The sequence below is a fragment of the Salvelinus sp. IW2-2015 genome, linkage group LG32 (assembly GCF_002910315.2).
Source record: "Salvelinus sp. IW2-2015 linkage group LG32, ASM291031v2, whole genome shotgun sequence".
Lineage (NCBI taxonomy): Eukaryota > Metazoa > Chordata > Actinopteri > Salmoniformes > Salmonidae > Salvelinus > Salvelinus sp. IW2-2015.
Window position 1 is genome coordinate 4,274,353 of NC_036871.1, and position 21,434 is coordinate 4,295,786.

General features: G+C 41.3%; 1 protein-coding gene across 3 annotated transcripts; it reads left to right on the forward strand.

The window, feature by feature from the left end:
* The first annotated feature begins 237 nt into the window (after positions 1-237).
* si:dkey-181m9.8 (E3 ubiquitin-protein ligase RNF31) lies at positions 238-20,889 on the forward strand. Of its 3 annotated transcripts, none has more exons than XM_023977998.2 (21): positions 238-540; positions 1,405-1,495; positions 1,788-1,853; positions 1,981-2,150; positions 2,399-2,547; positions 5,390-5,466; positions 6,663-6,833; positions 7,220-7,324; positions 8,465-8,725; positions 8,994-9,085; positions 9,304-9,492; positions 9,837-10,022; positions 11,448-11,546; positions 11,828-11,917; positions 12,001-12,115; positions 12,441-12,559; positions 12,882-12,995; positions 14,670-14,736; positions 14,983-15,070; positions 15,229-15,397; positions 15,777-20,889. In XM_023977998.2, the coding sequence occupies exons 1-21, from the start codon at positions 496-498 to the stop codon at positions 15,951-15,953; spliced, it is 2,640 nt and encodes an 879-aa protein (XP_023833766.1). In that variant the 5' UTR covers positions 238-495; the 3' UTR covers positions 15,954-20,889. The 3 variants fall into 3 exon arrangements, with proteins under 3 accessions (XP_023833766.1, XP_023833767.1, XP_070292625.1); XM_023977999.2 differs by having other exon boundaries at positions 1,984-2,150; XM_070436524.1 differs by lacking the exons at positions 238-540; positions 1,405-1,495; positions 1,788-1,853; positions 1,981-2,150; positions 2,399-2,547 and adding an exon at positions 5,183-5,253.
* Positions 20,890-21,434: the final 545 nt, after the last annotated feature.

The window sequence follows — 21,434 nt, forward strand, 5'->3', positions numbered from 1 at the left end:
AGGGTGTAGTGTCCCATCCTTTCAGGCTGTTGGCCTGAAGTAGTACGAAATAGATTTAAATAGTGGAGTATGTTTTTTAATATATTTTTTTTGTGAGTGTAGTGTTAGATGATGGTAGAGTAATTGATTTATTATTTTTTATTATTATAGATTTTTTTTCAAGCAAAGTATAAGGGAGTTATACTCCAGTCTAGCAGGTGGCGGTAATGCAACATGTATTGGATGCCAACCGCCTCATCGAAGAAGAAGATGATGAGCCCCGAGTTGGAATTCCGAGTTGGATGACCGTTCAAATCGATTTTTCTATGTCGGAAACTCGATTTTATTCTCAGTTCCCAGTTGTTTGAACGGACTGATGTCGGAGATTTCCAAATTCGCAGTTTCGAGTTCCTAGTGTTTTTCAACGCAGCTGTCGGGAATGTCAGATGTTGTCATAGCTATTTTTGAATGTTGATCCATAATTCCACATAAGATTGAAAGGTTAAATTATAAAAGATGCCGAGGGTCCCAGCAGTCCTTGAATATGAAACACTGACCGAGGTAAGAAGATAAACCAGCTAGCCTACTGAATGATGTTGTTTATCTTGATAGCTAACGTTAGCTACTGTAATTAGCTATATATGCTAACTATAACACTAACGTAAGCAAATCGACTCTTATCTCTGACAAACTACATAGGATGACCGTTGTAGAGCTAAGCAAAAGTTATTTAGCCAACTACTAACATTAGCTAGCTAGCTTTACTTTGTGACAAGGTATTTAACTAGCTAAGTTAGATAGTTAGCCAGCTATGCATTTATCTGAGGCTGCACTTTCAGGAATAGGTAGCTAGCCTAGCTGAAAATATTGTTATCGTGTTTAAATTGAGGAGTTGCCAGCTAGCTACTATAATGAACAGGTGCAACTATCCAGACATTGCTAGCAAACGTTGGTAGCTTGATAGCTTCCCTTCACTGACAACACAGTTTGACTAGCTAGCTTGCAAGCAATGCTTGGTTTTCAAGCCATGGAACAGTTTGTTAGCCACTCGCAATGCTTTACAACTGTGCTTTGCCTCTTGAGTGTTCTAACTTCTGAAAAATGGTTTACAATGTCATTGTTTCTAGTATTCGGTACTGTCAACGTGGGGTGATGCAGAGAGGAAGAGGCGAATATATAGATGACCTTTGGATGAAGTAGCTAGCTAACTAACCAATAATGTGAATGCCACACTCAGCTTTGAAGTGCCTAAACAGTACTGCAGTCAGTAAATAAATCCACATGCCTCTTGATGTCTAAAATAACTGGACAAGAGTGCATTGAATCGATCATTGTTTTATTGTCTACTACACACTGAAAAGATAATGGCTAGTGTGCCAATATTGATTACATGTTCCCTCCCCCCCACTCTTCATTTTTTTTCAGTGTAAATACAGCTTCCCTGTTGAGGTTGTCAGTGATATCAAGAATGTTACAGCAACTTATGGAGACCTGCGTATGTATGTGGACTTCTACTGTAAGTTCACAGCATATAAACCTGTATCATCATTTGTCTTTTATTTAACCTAACCTATATTGATCCTGTGTCACTGTTAGGTGTGTCGTTGGTGTCACTATTTTTGTAGTGGTCATGATACCTTAGGTCACCAGCGACGTGGATTAGAAAGGTTTACTGTGCTAAGCAAAGATGTATGGGCAGATTGTTGTTTTGCACTCTAGTGTTGTTTCTGGACCAGACCAGCTTGAGTGCCCTGTGTCTGCCTTAAATTATGCAGAATGCTAACATGATATTTATGTTTCAACCACAGGTTTCCCCAATAAGGAAAAGAGGAAGTTAGTTTATTTGGCTGGTACTATTCCAGTTCCACATGACGGTAAGCACACTATCATAATAATACTAATAATAACTAGTTTTTGTACCTTGCCACATTGATAACATTTTCACCATTCCCTATGTAAGTTCTTATTGAAGTGACCTATGGAAATAATTTGTCCTCCAAGCAGGTAACACATATAATATCCCAGTGTGCATCTGGCTCCACGAGACTCACCCCCAGAGCCAGCCGCGGTGCTACGTGTGTCCCTCCATCTCCATGTTGATCAACCCCAGGTGCCCATATGTGGAGGCCAGTGGGCAGGTGCTCCTCGACTGCCTCAACAACTGGAAGAGCGTAAGTCGACAACAATGCAACAATGTGATTTTGATAGTGCTTGGTGAATGTCTTGTTGATTTTTTAAAAATTGTATTATTAGAAGAGATGTTAGAGTAGTGGTTAGAACATGGAGAGAGAGAGGGACCATGTGTGTGTAGCATGCATGGGTTGAGTGGAGTGGCATGAAGAGGGGTGGTACTTAAGCACCATCATAATCAATCTACTTTTCTAGTTTGTTTGAACTGCGTCTACCTTTTGATTGGCAGGGGCTGGCCAACCTGTCATTGCTCGTCTCAGAAATGAGGTCTGCATTTCAAAAGGAAACGCCCCTCTTTGCCATGCACCCAATCAGAGTTCAGATGCTACCTACTGCAGCACACTCCAGTGCACATGCAGAGTCTTCGGACCATGGCAGGTAAATTGAGAACTGTGCTCATTCCTTGAATAATAGACATACAGTTGCAAGAAAAAGTATGCAAACCCTTTGGAATTACCTGGATTTCTGCATAAATTGGTCATCAAATTTGACCTGATCTTCATCTAAGTCACAGCAATAGACATAGTGTGCTTAAACTAATAACACACAAATTATTGTCTATATAGAATACATAATTTAAACATTCACAGTGTAGGTTGGGAAAAGTATGTGAACCCCTAGGCTAATGACTTCTCCAAAGCTAATTGGAGTCGAGTCAGCTGACCTGGAGTCCAATCAATGACATGAAGTGGGAGATGTTGGTTAGAGCTGCCTTGCCCTAAATTTGAGTTTGCTATTCACAATAAGCATTGCCTGATGGGAACCATACCTCGAACAAAAGAGATCTCAGAAGACTTAAGACTAAGAATTGTTGACTTGCATAAAGCTGGAAAGGGTTACAAAACTGTCTTTAAAAGCCTCAATATTCATCAGTCCACGGTAAGACATTTTGTCTATAAATGGAGAAAGTTCAGCACAGAAATCTCTGGAACATACTAACATCTCTGTTGACGAGTCTACGATACATAAAACACTAAACAAGAATGGTTTTCATGGGAGGACACCACGGAAGAAGTCATTGCTGTCCAAAAAAAACACCCAACACTGTGTGGAGCAAAAAATGGCACAGCACAGCACACCAACATCAACCTCATCTCAACTGTAAAGTATGGTGGAGGGATTGGGTTTGGGGCTGCCTCAGGGCCTGGACAGCTTGCTATCATCGACGGAAAAATGAATTCCCAAGTTTAGCAAGACATTTTGCAGGAGAATGTAAGGCTATCTGTCCACCAATTTAAGCTCAACAGAAGTTGGGTGATGCAACAGGACAACAACACAGAAGTAAATCAACAACAGAATGGTTTCAACAGAAGAAAATATACCTTCTGGAGTTGCCCAATCAGAGTCCTGACCTCAACCCGATTTGAGATGTTGTGGCATGACCTCAAGAGAGCAGTTCACACCAGACATCCCAAGAATATTGCTGAACTGAAACAGTTTTGTAAAGATGAATGGTCCAAAATTCCTCCTGACCGTTGTGCAGGTCTGATCCGCAACTACAGAAAACGTTTGGTTGAGGTTATTGCTTCCAAAGTAGGGTCAACCAGTTATTAAATCCCAAGCATTCGCATACTTTTCCCACCATGGACTGTAAATGTTCAATAAAGACACACCGTGTATAATTGTTTATTAGTTTAAGCAGACTGTGTTTGTTGTGACCTAGATGAAGATCAGATAAAATGTTATGACCAATTGATGCAGAAATCCAGGTATTTCCGAAGGGTTCACACACTTTTTCTTGCCACTGTATACAGTACCAGGCAAAAGGTAAGACACTTACACATTCAAGGGTTTTTCTTTATTTTTACTATTTTCTAGAGTAATAGTGTAGATATCAAACCTAACACTTATTGAATCATGTAGTAACCAAAAAAAGTGTGGCTAGTTTGAAGAAAATATATTTAGATGTTTATCTAAATATATTTTCTTCAAACTAGCCACCTTTTGCCTTGATGCTTTGCACACTCTTGGCATTCTCTCAACCAGCTTCACCTGGAATGCTTTTCCAACAGTCTTGAGTTCCCAAATTCTGAGCACTTGTTGGCTGCTTTTCTTTCACTCTGCGGCCCAACTCATCCCAAACCATCTCAATTGGGTTGAGGTCGGGTGATTGTGGGGGCCAGGTCATCTGATGCAGCACTCATCACTCTCATTCTTGGTCAAATAGCCCTAACACAGGCTGGAAGTGTGTTGGGTCATTGTCCTGTTGAAAAACAGAATATCCCAGATGGGTTGGCGTATCGCTGTGGTAGCTATGCTGGTTAAGTGTGCCTTGAATTCTAAATAAATCACAGACAAGTGTCACCAGAAAAGGACCACCACACCTCCTCCATGCTTCATGGTGGGAACTACGCATGCGGAGATCATCCATTTACCTTCTCTGCGTCTCACAAAGACACAGCGGTTGGAACCAAACATCTCATTTGGACATTTTCTGGATAGATTTCCACCGGTCTAATGTCCATTGCTGTGTTTCTTGGCCCAGGAAAATCTCTTCTTCTTATTGGTGTCCTTTAGATTTGGTTTCTTTGCAGCAATTTGACCATGAAGGCTTGATTCACGAGGTCTCCTCTGAAAAGTTGATGTTGAGATGTGTCAGTTACTTGAACTCTGAAACATTTTTTGGGGCTGCAATTTCTGAGGCTGGTAACTCTAATGAACCTATCCATCCTCTGCAGCAGAGGTAACTCTGGGTCTTCCTTTCCTGTGGCGGTCCTCATGAGAGCCAGTTTCATCATAGTGCTTGATGGTTTTTGCGACTGCAGTTGAAGAAACGTTCAATGTTCTTGACATTTTCTGAATTGACTGACCTTCATGTGTTAAAGTAATGATGGACTGTCGTTTCTGAGCTGTTTTTTTTCATAATATGAATTTGGTATTTTACCAAATAGCGCTATCTTCTGTATACCATGCCTACCTTTTCACGACACAACTGATTGGCTCAAACGCATTAAGAAGGAAAGAAATTCCACAAATTAACTTTTAACAAGGCACACCTGTTAATTGAAATGCAGTTCAGGTACTAAATCATGAAGCTGGTTGAGACAATGTCAAGAGTGTGCAAAGCTGTCATCAAGGCAAAGGGTGGCTACTTTGAAGAATCAAAAATATATTTTGATTTGTTTAAGCCTTTTTTGGTTAAAGTGAAAAATTGTTTCATTTTCAGTTGTTAGTAACCCTTCATGCTTTGAGTTTGTATTGTACTGTGTCTCCCTCTTAGCTGGCCTCAACCAAGCAGCTCTACCCCGAGAGCCAGGCGCTCCTCAATGTCCCCCACGCCACTACCTAGAGAAATAGGTGAGTGTTCTCCGAATTCTGTACCATATCTTAGAAATGCATACCCTAACATTCCTGCTTTTTAAAGTTTGTTAGATGTTTTCAAACGTAAGTGGTCTAATGTCAAGATGAGTCCACATCCCTGGCCATCTGTTTTGTAGAGCCAGCTATCTGCCACAATCTAAAATAACTGGAAAAGGTAAGCTGTATTTACACAATCAGGGCATAACATTTACTTTTTGGTCCACCAGCCACTGTGGCAGGTAGATTTCCCCCCAAAAACAACTTACCGCTGGAATTACACCAACAAAACACAAAAAATAAATGGATGAGCATTTTTTGAAATAAATAAAATAATACAAATAATAAATGTATTAGTAGTAAGAACTAATGTGGTACATTGTTTAATTTCATTTTTTTAACCAAAATATCAATATCTGCCCCTTTAAGTGTGGGAGGTTACCGTGGTAGAACGACTCCAGTCATGTTTGTGCCTGTGTGATTGAGTCTGACTAGTAGAGGCTTGTCTAGTCTTCCCTAGCCGTTGAAACTCAAACAGAAAAACAACCTAGCTTGTGAACAAAACAATATAAATAGCCAAGAAACAAGGACAAAGTCTGATTTCAGTAGACTTTTGTTTAAAGTAAATTAGACCAACTTTTATTCTTCTGCGCAGCGCTTCTTAAAATGTATGTTTCACTCAGCTCTTCACGTGAGCACAGCCCCCAGCCAGGCAGTGTTGCAGCGCGAAGTGGAATTGGCTATATAGGATTCGTAGTTATTTTGTGCTATGAAACAAAACGGCAGAAATACTTTGAAAACAGCTACTGCAGCATTTATTTTACTATTAAATGTGATTATACTTAACAGTTTTTTTTTTTTTTTTTTTTTTTTTTTTTTTTTTCTTAATTTTTTTTTTTTTTTTTTTTTTTTTTTCACAAATGTGAGTGAAATGCTCGCACTGTGGAGCCCTGACCACCCACCAATGTGGCTGGTGAAATAGACATCTTACCCGCCAATGCCAAAATCTACCTGCAGGTGGCGGTTGTTCATTTTAGGCCCTGTACACGATCAATAGCTAATCGGCCAACCCACTTCTCCTTTCATCCCACTCCTTCTCACTGCTCTTCCCTCACCCTAATTTATAACGACTTCTAGTAAATTGTCAACCTTTTGCTTTCATTTCCTCACTAACAGTGTATGACCAATTCTCCTAGTTCCGCCCAAGAGTTTAAAGTCCAGCCATTCGGGGCCTCTCGGAGAATCTACGACTGGTGTGAGGCGGTCCTACACAGAGGAGCTACTGGATATGGGGATAAACTTTGGAGTGCCAGGGGGAGTTCAGTTTCCCTACTCCTCCACCAACCCCTTCATCACTACTGCCTCTGGTAGGACCCAGTATATAAACATTTGGTGCTGGTTTCCCAGGCACACATTAGGCCTAGTCCTGCACTATAAAGCATGTTCAATGTAGATTCTCTATTGAAAGTTCTTCTTAGTCCAGGACTAGTCTTAACCAGTCTAATAAGGTACTGTAGGAAAGTACTACTAAGCTACATCTGATATCTCTAAGTAGTATTTTTGTAAAGCCATGGGGATATCTAAACTAACAAAATGCTGCATAGTGTAGGTTTGATGGTGAGCATGCCATAGTTGTATGTACAGTGTGTATTTAAAGTTTGGTATTGATCGCATTGTGATACATAATGAAAAGTATTTTGTGCTTTGATATTTGAGCTTTGATTATCTGTCATTTCATTTTCTCATTCCACAGCACCAAATAACACTCCTGTTAGTTCTGAGGACATGAACAACCTATTCAAGAGCCTACAGCTGGAAAATGTTGTCAATGTGTACCAGCTTGGTACTAAAGAAAGAGGTGAGTGGAAAACTGAATCCCTAAAGTGTTAAATTTTTTGATGAATTGAGGTTTGATTCACATGGCTGGGGGACTGGTCCGGTGGCAGCCGGCTCACCAAGAGGTATTGAGCTATTCAGCTACAGTCAATATTCCCTCTAAGCTGTGCATGCGCAGCTTTGCAGCTCCTCCAGGAGTTCCGCACAGAAAAATGCCAATCTGCGCAGAGATGCACAAGAATAAACTTCACAGAACTTTTTGCCTATTTTTTAAATAAAAAAATCAAATCAACTTTTCCCTTTTAATGTGGGATTTGTGATCGAATCAAAAAAAGAACAGCAACAGGCCAAACCAAATTTAACTATCCAATATTTATTCTGTCTTAAAGGGGCAGTGCTGTATTTTGAGACTTGACTATGCTAAGAAGCCAATAGGCAGATGGGTAGCCTACATTTCATTCACCTATTTGGCCCATTGTGTTTGACCTTTTTTTGTTTGTGTTTTCTGGACAACAATTTAAAAAGCTTAATGTCAAGCCCTGCATAATGTTTTTAAGTCCTACATTGAGCACCATATATTGGCTACTATAGGCTGGATCATAGAAATCAATAGCTATTTCCATGTGAACATATTTTGGGATGCATTTGCACCATTGGTTTTGTTGGTAAGCCACTCTGATAGAGTGGAGATGTTATGCTCAAAATAAACTTGTAGACTGGCTAAAACATAAAGCGGGTACAGCCTCAGTGTTCATTGTAAATGTGTACCGGAAGTTGCACAGAATGCTCACAAAGTTTCCACTCCAGACCAAAAATTTGCTCAGTGAATTTGTTTTAGTTTCAATGTATGAGGGAATGTGAGCATTCTGTGCAACTTCTGGTACGCATTTACATTGAACACTGAGGCAGTACCTGCTTTATGTTTAAGCCAGTCTACAAGTTTATTTTGAGCATAACATCTCCACTGACTCAAACTCAGTTGAGAACACATTTGCGACATGTTGTACACATACATACAGAGTACACTTGTTACTTGTCTACACAGAATGAAAATCAGAAGTGTTTTGGCCCTTGCAGGGCACTGAATAAAATAATTTAATGAAATGGCGCTTATCTTTCCCATTCATTTGTGAATAACTGCCCACCGACTCTCGCTCCTCAGGACAGACGCAAGGCGATGGAGGTGATCGAGGTGGTGGTGACTACCCCCCAATCCCCACTGCAGTCACGCCCCTATTGGACAACCAGCATCGTATCCTGGTGAGCCGGCTGCCACCGGACCAGTCCCCCAGCCGTGTGAAGAACAAGCTCACCCTCTACTTCCAGCGCAGGAGCAACGGTGGGGGAGAGGTGCTGGATGTGACCTACCCCTACCCCCCGACCCAGCCTGACCAGGCCCTGGTCAGCTTCCGCAGTCCCAGAGGTGAGTGAGAAAGGGGCTGGGGGGGGGGTAAGAGAGAGCATATACTGTAGATGTGAAGGGATAACATGCACACACTACCATGGAGTTACAGCCTGAAAATGTACATTGCAGAATTTAAAAAATGTATATTATGCACATTGTATGGGAGAGTGTATATACAGTACATCAGGGTCATTTTCATTAGGCACCAAATGGAAGAAAATAGACTGAAACAAGAAGACACTAATGATACATTGTTTTTCTATTGTTATTTTGGATCTGCTTTCAGATGCAGAGCAGGTGCTCTTACAGGCAGACCGAATCTTTACTGTGAATGAGCGGCCTTTCCGTATACAGCTCAAGAGGGTCAACAGTGCTCAGGTAAGAGTGGGCTTAACCCCCAACCAGGTTTTTTTTTCTCCTGTGTGTATGTGTCTGTCTGTCCATGTGTGCTCAAGGGTTTGTGTGCATATTGTATAAGTGTGGGCCTTCCATGATAAAAAATAAAATAAAGACTGCAAAAAGAGCAACTTCCGTTTCAACAGTAGACTAAAGTACTACTCTACACTCTTCATATATATGCAATTCTCTTTCGTCAGATTGCGGTGCCGCCCGGCGTCTCCGGCGACAAGGCGGCCATCTTCCATAGCCTGCTGTCACTTGAGGGGCGGAGCTTCAGCCAGGCCGACGTGGAGGAGGCGGTGCAGTCGTGCCGGGACCTTCCCTCGGCCCTCAAGTACCTGTCCCATGAATGCCCCATCTGCCGCGAGCAGGTGTCCTTCAGCAAGGTGGGTGAGAGACTGGGACCCCATTCAAATACTGTCAACATGGATCCTTCCTTGCCTGCCTTTGAAGTAATCACTGGTCCGTTATTGTTGGGCAGGTTAAAGTAGGGTTGCCCTAGTCTCCTGCAGTCTTTATTTGAATATGGCAGCTCGCGATTGCACCGCTGTTTACTTGATATCTACCCACTCATGCACATTTTTTTTAAAGGCATGCTGCAAGACATTCCACCAGAGTTTGTGTGGGAACAAGGTTTTAGCGCACTATGAGGTTTAGAAGAGTAAAATGGCTCTATCGTGCTCCACCCCTCTCAAACTTTCTCTCTCGCTCACTCCGTGTCCCTCTACAGATCATCACTATGACCCATTGCCCATGTGCCTTCTGCGAGAGCTGCTTCAAGGCCTACTTCTCCCAGGCCATCAAGGAGAAGAGCATCGTCCATGTGGTGTGTCCACTGTGTGGCCAGCCCGACGTGCGTCAGAGCCAGGGAGGCGTGGAGGAGGCCTTGGACTACTTCAGCCTTCTGGACACACAGGTCAGGTGCCAGTAGCTTCCCGGTAGTAGTAGACATTGCTTGATGTAGACATTGATGTAGTGTTCAGACCCTACCACTGTATAGACAGGGTGGACCTTTCTACCTAGCTCTGTTTCAATTGAAATGTTTGGTTAAAATTCCATTAACATTCGGTTTTGTTAGTGGAAGGGGATGTCATTTAGAGCAACGCTAAACTGGCTCCAAATAGCTAGCTGCCATCTTCTACGTCTACTGCAAATCATTTTAATATAATTTTGTCTTCTGTAAAATAGGGACCTTGTAACAGTTGTAAGGACAAATTATTCAGGAGGCAGGCAGGTAGAGGTGCAAATGGGTGTTGGCTTTATTTACACCGCACTGGTGATGACAGTGATACATTGACAAGTTGATATATTTACAATCTTCTGACTTCTAAATGTCAGTATTCAAAAAGAAAAAGCATCCTATCATGCACAATCTGTCTTAACTAGAAAGCACAGGTGGAGTCTACTAGGCTCAGATGCAGCCTCCCCATTGATTAACCAAAATCAAGCTGAACAAGAACGTAACCCAAACAGGCACCTAAATAAGCCACACCTATCCTGGCACGCAGGCCAGATACTTCTGTTCACACAACATTACACAAGACGGAGAAACCAGACATGTGCTCCAAACAAGACAATAAAGAAATTGACAGAAAACGGGTTAATGCAATGGAAATAACCGAGTTTATTCCTCTTTGGTGTAGCATAGTTTGTGAGCTCTCCAAACAACAAATCCACTTCAAGAATGAGAACAGTGAATCTAATAATATAGATTTTTAAACTGAACAGAAATGATTGTAACCAAGCATTCTAGTTTACTGGGACATGGTGATGAGTGACGGTAGCCTACATTTACTACTGGTGCTAGATTTGATATATAGTGGGGAATTGATAAACGTTTAACAAAGGGCAAACAATCCACACAATGAAACAAAGGTTGCGCACGGATTTGTAGTAGTCAGTGAGTGCATTCATGGAGAGAGATGCACCAGTCTCAGGTCCGGTTTCTCAGACGCTGATAAACCTGGACTAAAAAGCACATTCAAGGGAGGTTCTCCATAGAGCAGGGGTCTTCAACCTTTTCTTGCCCAAGTTGGCTCAATACTAGGAGTTGAGAAATAAAGTTGGCATCATTAGAAAGAAGATAGTCTCCTCTTTTCTACTGTAGGTATGTAATAAAATAAATATTTTGCTAGCAGTATTCATAAAACCTTTCAAATACAAATATAATTTTCCCCCTATGGGGCCACGTAGCCCCAGTTGAATACCCCTGCCATAGAGCATAAATCCCTTTTTAGCCCAGGAGTTGGCTTAATCTGGGTCCGGGAAACTGGTGCTGAAAGGCAGGGGGAATTTACAGTTTTTTAACATCCCTCCTGTCTACATTGTTGTCTCTTGCCAGATCAGGCACTACCTAGATCCTCAGATCCATGAGTTGTTCCAGAGGAAGCTGAGAGACCGAGCCTTGCAGGAGATGCCCAACTTCCGCTGGTGTGCCCACGTAAGACATCTCACTCATCTTTCTGGTTCTCCTGCTTGTCTCTTCACCTCTCTTTTTCTTAGTCTCCACCTCTGTGTTTTTAATAGTATCTCTCTCTCTCATTCTCCTCGTCTTTCTTTCACCCTCGTTCCCTCCCCTTCAATTCAAAACCCTGCGATCTAAGCTTCAATACCCCACTAGATAAGACATGTTGGTGAAGTTGCACCTTTAGACAGTGGCCTTGTTCTTTCCACTGGAACATCCAGGTGCTTATGAATGTCAGTTTCTGTGCAATGTTCTAGTGCTCCTTTGGCCTTCTACACGAGGCTGACCAGCTGAGAATGGACTGTCCTAGTTGTAGGAAGAGCACCTGCTCCCAATGCAAGACTGCAGTAAGTAATGTATTTATGTACACTCACATTCAAATTGTTGGAAAGGCTTGTATCTACCTTCTAACAACGTTTCGATACACCAGTGGGCTCCACAACACCAGGGTCTTTCCTGTGAGAAGTTCAGAAAGTGGCAACTCCACAATAACCCAGAGTACCAGACCGCAAAACTGGAGAATCTCCTCAGCAGGAATAAAATAGGTACACACACACCTCTTACTTTCATTATTTTGTTTATTTGAACTCTCGGTTTATGATGCACACAGTTGTATAGGTCTGCTAGCTGTTAGCCTATCTGAATAACAGTTTGTGTCACGGCTGTGTAATTGAGTTGTCACTATTAAAGCCATCTTTTTGTATTATTATTATTATTGTAACGGTGTTATGTAGTCTTTTTTTAATGTTTAGTTCAGATTAAACATCGTATGTACCTGAATCAAAATTAGATGAGACGCATGCAATATTTTGAATTTCTGTCTTGGTGAGAAAGACATTTTAACTGCATATATTATTTGTCTCGTTTCAGAATGTCCAAAATGCAAGTTTGTGTTCTACCTTTCCAAGGGAGGCTGTCTCCATTTCAAATGCACCCAATGCCAGCACGAATTCTGTGGCGGCTGTAATAGGCCCTTCAAATTAGGCGCGGTAAGTCTCCTAGTTGAATCTGAGCTGACACTTTAGCATTAATTTAAAGGAGAATTCCAGTCAAAGTAGATTTAAGTTGTATTATTTGAATCTTTTATCTTATGTCTCATTTTTCTTAAACCAGGCACACTAGTCTCTAGTTAAAATCAGTAGCAGAACACAAGGAAATGCTTAAAGCCACGCTCTAAGATGCATATTCATACCAATAATAAAAAAATTAAAAAACAACATTTAAACGGTCTGGATGAAGCAACAACACTCTAGATAAAATAAGGTACAACTTCAAAAAATGTACTATCCCTCTAACAAATTACATCTTCAGGGGTGTGACTTCTCAGCTGAGTGTGGGTCCAAGGGGTTACACGCCCACCACCCCAGGGACTGCCTGTACCACCTGAGGGACTGGAACGTGCCCAGACTACACAGGCTGCTTCAGGTAAATCCTACACTACCTACAGTTGAAGTCGGAAGTTTTTCAACCACTCCACAAATGTCTTGTTAACAAACTATAGGTTTGGCAAGTCGGTTAGGACATCTACTTTGAGGATGACACAAGTAATTTTTCCAACAATTGTTTAACTTATAATTCACTGTATCACAATTCCAGTGGGTCAGAAGTCTACATTCACTAAGTTGACTGCCCTTAAACAGCTTGGAAAATTCCAGAAAATTATGTCATAGCTTCTGAGGCTAATTTACATAATTTGAGTCAATTGGAGGTGTACCTGTGGATGTATTTCAAGGCCTACCTTCAAACTCAGTGCCTCTTTGCTTGACATCATGGGAAAATCAAAAGAAATCAGCCAAGACTGATTGTAGATTGTAGACCTCCACAAGTCTGGTTCATCCTTGGGAGCAATTTCCAAACGCCTGAAGGTACCACGTTCATCTGTACAAACAATAATATGCAAGTATAAACACCATGGGACCACGCAGCCGTCATACCGCTAGAGATGAACGTACTAAAAGTGCAAATCAATCCCAGAACAACAGCAAAGGACCTTGTGGAGATGCTGGAGGAAACGGGTACGAAAGTATCTATATCCACAGTAAAACGAGTCCTATATCGACAACCTGAAAGGCCGCTCAGCAAGGAAGAAGCGACTGCTCCAAAACCGCTGTAAAAAATTGAGACTACGGTTTGCAACTGCACATGGGGACAAAGATCGTACTTTTTGGAGAAAGGTCCTCTGGTCTGATGACAAAATGGAACTGTTTGGCCATAATGACCATCCTTATGTTTGGAGGAAAAAGGGGGAGGCTTGCAAGCCGAAGAACACCATCCCAACCGTGAAGCACGGGGGTGGCAGCATCATGTTGTGGGGGTGCTTTAATGCTGGAGGGACTGCTGCACTTCACAAAATAGATGGCATCATGAGGATGAGGGTTGGTGTTTTGAAGCAACATGTCAAGACATAAGTCAGGAAGTTAAAGCTTGGTCGCAAATGGGTCTTCCAAATGGACAATGACCCCATGCATACTTACAAAGTTGTGGCAAAATGGCTTAAGGACAACAATGTCCAGGTATTGGAGTGGCCATCACAAAGCCCTGACCTCAATCCTATAGAAAATGTGTAGGCAGAACTGAAAAAGTGTGTGCGAGCAAGGAGGCCTACAAACCTGACTCAGTTACACCAACTTTGTCAGGAGCAATGGGCCAAAATTCAGCCAACTTATTGTGGGAAGCTTGTGGAAGGCTACCTGAAAAGTTTGACCCAAGTAAAAAAATGTAAAGGCAATGCTACCAAATACTAATTGAGTGTATGTATACTTCTGACCCACTGGGAATGTGATGAAAGAAATAAAAGCTGAATAAATCATTCTCTCTACTATTATTCTGACATTTCACTTTCTTAAACTGAAGTGGTGATCCTAACTGACCTAAGACAGGGAATTTTTACTATGATTAAATGTCAGGAATTGTGAAAAAAGTGAGTTTAAATGCATTTGGCTAAAGTGTATGTAAACTTCCGACTTCAACTGTATATTTACCCATCATGCTATCTACCAAAATAATCTCTGACGAAAGATAGAGGACATTAACCTTTGTGCTGAGAGAATTGCAATTTATCATGTATCTGAACTAAACATTCAATACACCCTTTTCCAGCTTTACGGAGTGTCCCTCGCTGGCATGGTCAAATCCAAAGAGGACTCTACAGGAACAAACTCAGAAGGTAAAGTACAAGCCAACAAGGGGTTTTACTTTACAAATCATTATTCTAGAATCTACCGGTAATAGTTAAATGCTTCTGTCTGCTTCTGATTGAAGCTTGTTTCACGTCATTGGTTTCTATCTTTTTGTAATCATTTTGTTCATCAAAATTGTTGCTGCTTCATATGTATTTACTCTTACTTGTAGTATTCACAGTTAATGTGGTTGCTGCTGTTGTTTTTCAAACATTTCTATTCCCATGTGTCAGGTGTGTGTGCAGTCCTGGAGCACAGAGAGATGGGTGGAGACGGGCCTTGTGGTCTACCAACTCTTCCAGAGTACAGTGGCTACTGCGTGTAAGAGACACCAAGTTTCTTCCTTCTAGGAACTTTTTACTGGCCACTGTGCTTCTGCTTCTACTTACTCTGTGGGGTCTAAGGCTTGGTTTACTGTAAAGCACTTTGTGACAACTGCTCATGTAAAAGGTTACATTTGATTCAATTTGATTCCCTAGCTTACACTATAAAGAGTGTCTAGTGGAGCTGATCAACCGGAGTCACGCGGATCCAGCCGTTCTGTTCGATGTGGCTGAGATGTTGGCCGAGTTACAGCGGTGGCACATTCCTGTTCCACAGAAGAACCTTCAGGATTCTGAGGCACTCTATGTACAGCACCTTAGAAAGGTGAGCCGCAGGGGGACAGAACGCTTTTTACACTGTCATAGAACAGTGTTTCTCATCCTCTGGGTCCCTTGGTTGATGCTGGCCAGGGCCTGATATGATTTTGGTAACACTGATTTAGTCAGTTCCCAAGCGTTAATTTGCTTCCGTAGCTCGCTGGTCCCTGGGAGATTCTGTATTATTTAAAGAGCTTTTTTTTCTTTTAACACTAGCACAACGGATGCAACTCATGAAGGGCGTACTGATCATTAGGCTAGTTGACTAATATAATCAGGTGTGCTTGTTCTGGATTTTAACATATATACGTGGAGTAGTTAGGACTGGGTTGATTCCAGAACTGGTCTGGGAAACACTGCCATAATGCTATGTGTGTGTCCCTCAGACCCTGACTAGGAAGGTTAGCCTGAGGGACAACAAGCTATCCCCTGTGAAGGTGAAAGATGACCTTTGCCCCCTACCATCATCGAGCCCTGCGGGACCACGCCGGTCTTCTGCTCAGAGAAACACACCAAGGCGCTTCCATGACGACTCCCAATTGCTGCTCTTGCTCAACGACTAAGGCAATGTAAAATACTTGGCCTCACCTGGGCTGGGTTCCTTAGGGCACATGATGGCAAATGCTTTTACATGTTTTGCTACGGAAAAAAATGTGTGTTAATGGATAAGGCCAGGTTCCTTGCGTCAGTCCGTTTTCTTCCGTTTGGTGCCTAGTGAATACCACCCAGGGTTGTGTTAAGTAGGGAGAAAACATTTTTAAATGAAGTGAAACTGGGGAAGGGACTACCCGGTCTTGTCCAATGAGAAACACACATTTGTTTTCAGTTGCAATTTTTTGTTGTTGCGTGTCCTAAATAAACATGATCCAGGGGTAATATTTAACTTCAACCATCTGTCATAATGGCTATGTAACACTGGCCTAATAATGACATAGAAATAGTGCCATAAAACAGTCCAGAGAAGGCAGGGACAAGGTAAATTGGTCCTTTGAGGAGCTGTGTTGCACACTGCTGCTCTAGATCTAGCTATGCTGTGGCCAGGATTCAATCAAAAGTGCATTGAGATCACGGTAAACCCAGTGGATGTCGCCTCGAGCGTAAAGTGCAGTGCACTTTTGATTTGAAATAACTACCGGATCCGGTACATTAAGATTGTGTTTGTTTTCATGTTATTCTAATTTATTTGACGTTTATTCTTAATAAACATGTAGCTACAAACATATAAACGCAACATGCAACAATATCAAAGATTCTATTGAGTTACACTTCATATCATGTAATCAGTCAATTTAAATACATTTGTTCCTGCTCGGTGAGTATGCAGGCCATGGAAGAACTGTGCATTATCATGTTGAAATGTGAGGTAATGGTGGCGGAAGAATGGCACCACAATGAGCCTCAGGATCTGATCAGGGTATATCTGTGCGTTCAAATTGACATTGATTAAAAAGCGTTCGTTGTCCACAGCATATGCCTGCCCGTACCATAACCACCATGGGGCACTCTGTTCACAACGTTGACAGCAAACCGCTCGACCACATGACGTTATAGACGCTGTCTGCCATCTGCCCGGTTCAGTTGAAACCGGGATTCATCCGTGAAGAGCAGTGTGCCAGTGGCCATCGAAGGTGAGGATTTGCCCACTGAAGTCAGTTACGACGCCGAACTGCAGTCAGGTCAAAATGACAAGCACACAGATGAGCTTCCCTGAGATGGTTTCTGACAGTTTGTGCAGAAATTCTTTGGTTGTGCAAACCCACAGTTTTATCAGCTGTCCGGGTGGCTCGTCTCAGAACATCCGGCAGGGGAGAAAGCCGGATGTGGAGGTCCTGGGCTGTCGTGGTTACACACGGTCTGTGTTTTTTAGGCCGGTTGGACGTACTGCCAAATTCTGTAAAATAACGTTGGAGACAGCTTATGTTAGAGAAATTAACATTTAATTCTCTGGCCACATCTCTAGTGGACATTCCTGCAGTCAGCTTGTGAATTGCATGCTCCCTCAACTTGAGACATCTGTGACAACTGCACATCTTTGTGGCTTTTTATTGTCCCCAGCACAAGGTGCAGCTGTGTAATGATCATGCTGTTTAATCAGCTTCTTGATATGCCACACCTCAGGTGGATGGATTATCTTGACAAATGAGAAATTCTCACTAACAGGGATGTAAACAAATTTGTACACAAAATTTGAGAGAAATTATATTTTTGTTTGAATTGAACATTTCTGGGAACTTTTATTTCAGCTCATGAAACAACATGAGACCTACACTTTACATGTTGCGTTTTATTAGTATATTTTTAAAAGCACTTAGTTCACGTAAAATAAACTGTACTGTCCCTATAGACCAGTATACACCCCACTGTGAGGATCAGTGGGAAATGTATGATAAGTAACTAATCTAAATTTCAGGCTGTAAGGCAACAAAAAGTGAAGTGTGTAATTTGGGTGTGTACTTTCTATAGCCACTGTATTGCAGTACAGTTTATTTTTTGTTGTCCTCTAGTTCTCACTTCTCAGGATCTCAAACAAACTTTCAAAATGTATTGTACTAGAGAAGTTCTTGAGACATACATTTCTTCTGCTATGACCAGCATGTGAATTATTTCATACTTTAACACTGAAATATTGTTAAATGAAAGGAACTTGATGTAACACTTAACTTAAAGCCGACAGGTATAATACATTAAGATGTGGGTGAAATGGGTTGTAAACTTGTTATTGATTTTATTCAGATTTCCGTTAGCTTTTGCCAAGCAGCAGCTATTCTATCTGGGGTCAACAAAAAACACTGATACACTGATAGACAAGGACAGTCACACTAATTTAAAATAAATTAAAATAAATAATAGTAGTACAAACATGTGTGTGTCCCCCCCTCAGTCTTCGCCGTTCCATTAAATGTTGTTTAATACTTTTTTAAAGGTAATTTTTGCTGTTTGCTTGAGTAATTGGAGATGGAAGGGAGTTCCATGCGATCATGGCTCTATATTATACTGTGCGTTGCCGTGAGTTCGTTTTGGACTTGGGGACTGTGAAGAAACCACTGGTGGCATGTCTTGTGGGGTATGAGCTGAGTGTTATTTGATTATGCAGACAATCTGGAATTTTCATTACAGTAGTACTTCTCATAACTAGAAGAGAAGCAGTTAATCTCTTGTCAACCAGGAAAGACTGGCATGCATGTTGTTGATGTTAGTTCTGTATGTGCAGCTAAGGGCAAGGTGTGCTGCTCTGTTTTGAGCCAGCTGCAGCTTTGCTAGGTCTTTCTTTGCTGCACTTGAACATATTACCAGACAGTAATCAAGATGGGACAAGACCAGAGCATGAACTAGTACAGTTGATTTTTGTGTCAAAACACAGAATCTTTTGATAACAGACATAACCCTCCCCATCTTCACAGCAACTTTGTCAATATGACCATCCAACGTTATACCCGAGGAGTATACAGTTGAAGTCGGAAGTTTACATACACCTTAGCCAAATACATTTAAACTCAGTTTTTATTTACAACGACAGCCCACCCTGGCCAAACCCAGACGACGCTGGGCCAATTGTGCGCCGCCCTATGCGACTCCCAATCCCGGCCAGATGTGATACAGCCTGGATTCGAACCAGGGACTGTAGTGACGCCTCTTGCGCTGAGATGCAGTACCTTTGACCGCTACGCCACTATGGAGCCCTGACTGTAACTCCTTATTTATAATTTCAGTGAGTTCACTGGTTTTGGGTTCTGACATGTAGAGTGTGGAATCATCTGCATATATAGTCATTCTAGCTTTTACGTAAGACCAGTGGCAAGTCATTTGTAAAAATAGAGAAGCGTAACAGCCCAAGACAACTGCCCTGAGGGACACCGCACTGTACATATTTGATGTTAGAGAAGCTTGCATTGAAGAACATTCTGGGTTCTATCGGATAAATAACTCTCCGACCATGTGATGTAAAGCCATAGCTAGCGTGTTTCCTAAATAAAAATGTATGATCAAAGGCTGCACTGAAATCTAACAATACAGCTCCAACTATCTTATTATCCATTTATTTTGAACCAATCATCTGTCATTTGAGTCAGTGCAGTACAAGTTGAGTGCCCTTCTCTCCATCAGTTTACTAAGAACAGGTAGCAAACTGATTTGGTGGCTGTTAGAGCCAGCAAAGGGTGCTTTACTATTTTTAGGCAGTGGAATTACTTTAGACATATAAACATATAGCAAATAGGGGTGTCATTACAGTCTACCGTTCTCAATAGTTTCCCATCAAGGTTGTTTAGACCTGGCGGCTTTTCATTATTGATGGATAACACTAGCTTTTCCATTTCTCCCACACGAACTTGACCAAATTCAAAACGGCAAACCTTCTCTTTCATATTAGATTTATTTTTTTTCTACAAAAAAAGTATGGTTTACTGTTCAATGTTGTCATTGACAACATTTCAACCTATCAACTGAGCATTCTGACTTGTTTGCCACCTCTTTTGCATAATTTCTTTCAACCATAACATTTTTCAGTTCATCATCAATCCAGAGGGCCCTAACAGCTCTCACAGGCAATGTCTTAATAGGTGCATGTTTGTCAGAATAATTTTACTTCCAGTGCTGCATCTGGATTCACTTCCTCATACACATCAGACCAACATAAATGTTTTATATCTTCAACAAAAGAGTCCTGAGAACATTTTGTATGATCTCTTCAATTACTTTATATTCAGCTTTTGGCACTTTGGCTTTCCTTGTTATTGCCACAATGTTATGGTCACTACAGCCAATGGGATCTGATAATGCTTTGGAGCAAAGCTCTGCAGCATTAGTGAAGATATGATCAATACAGGTGGATGTCACAGATCCTACAATATTGGTATGCGCTGTAGTTGGTTGAGTGATAACCTGGGTCATATTACAGGCATGATTGACCCCATTTATAATGTATTTTCATCATTGCAATTTATGCTGTTGGCTTTGGTACATAATTCAATTCAAGTGAAGTACAGAACTGTATTATGCAAGTAGATATAAAAAGCTACTCAATTTAACAGCACATTTCTGGGCCTTATCCAGTAGGGTGCAAAGTTTATTGTATATAGTTCTATCCGGACCTTTCACACTCCTGAATAAGCCCTTTTTTCCCCCCAGCTGCATTAAACCATGAAGTTATTTTTTTACTCATAAATTCGCTATGCAATAAAGGTATTCACTACTTATTGGTACGGTATGTAGTAATGAGTATCTGATTCACTAAGGTTTGCAATGAAGTTGCAACTAGATGCTGATCTTGGGTCAATTTTGCATTTCCCCCACCTATGGTTAAGATTATGATTGGGGGAGGGGAATCTGATATTAGATCTGTACCTAGGGGAAACATCACCCCGGAGTATTTTTGTTGTGTGTTAAAATGATCAGGGAAGAGGACAGTGTGATGTTGCATCGATTTAACAGCTTGTCCTGGTACCTCTTATTCAGGAAAAGTACAACTGACTTTAGTAATAAACATATTTTTCTACTGACCGACTGTCTCTGTCTGGGTTTTTGGGGGAAATTATAGCCTCGTTTATACCTGGTGCTAACATGTCCTGACCTTGTCCACATGACCAGGGATGTTCTCTTGATAAGTGTGTGAATTGGACCATTTTCTTGTCCTGCTAAGCATTCAAAATGTAACATTCGTGTGGGTGTCAGAGAATGTATGGAGGAAAAAGTACATTATGTTCTTTAGGAATGTATACTGAACAAAAATATAAACGGAACATGCAACTATTAAAGATTTTACTGAGTTACAGTTTTTATAAGGAAATCAGTCAATTTAAATCAATTCAATAGGCCCTAATCTATGGATTTCACATCTCGGAATACAGATATGCTTCTGTTGGTTACATACCTTTAAAAAAAAAAAAAGTAGGGGCGTGAATAAAAACAAATCACTCAGTATCTGATGTGGCCACCATTTGCCTGAGTTGAGGCTGTTGATTGTGAAATGTAGAATGTTGTCCCACTCCTCTTCAATGGCTGTGTGAAGTTGCTTGATATTGGCGGGAGCTGGAACAAGCTGTTGT

Coding starts and splice junctions, on each gene's coding strand:
- si:dkey-181m9.8 (XM_023977998.2), top strand. CDS start 496: ATGCCGAGGGTCCCAGCAGTCCTTGAATATGAAACACTGACCGAG. Junction 9,086..9,303: donor AGAGGGTCAACAGTGCTCAG/GTAAGAGTGGGC, acceptor CTCTTTCGTCAG/ATTGCGGTGCCGCCCGGCGT. Junction 12,560..12,881: donor GGCCCTTCAAATTAGGCGCG/GTAAGTCTCCTA, acceptor TTACATCTTCAG/GGGTGTGACTTCTCAGCTGA.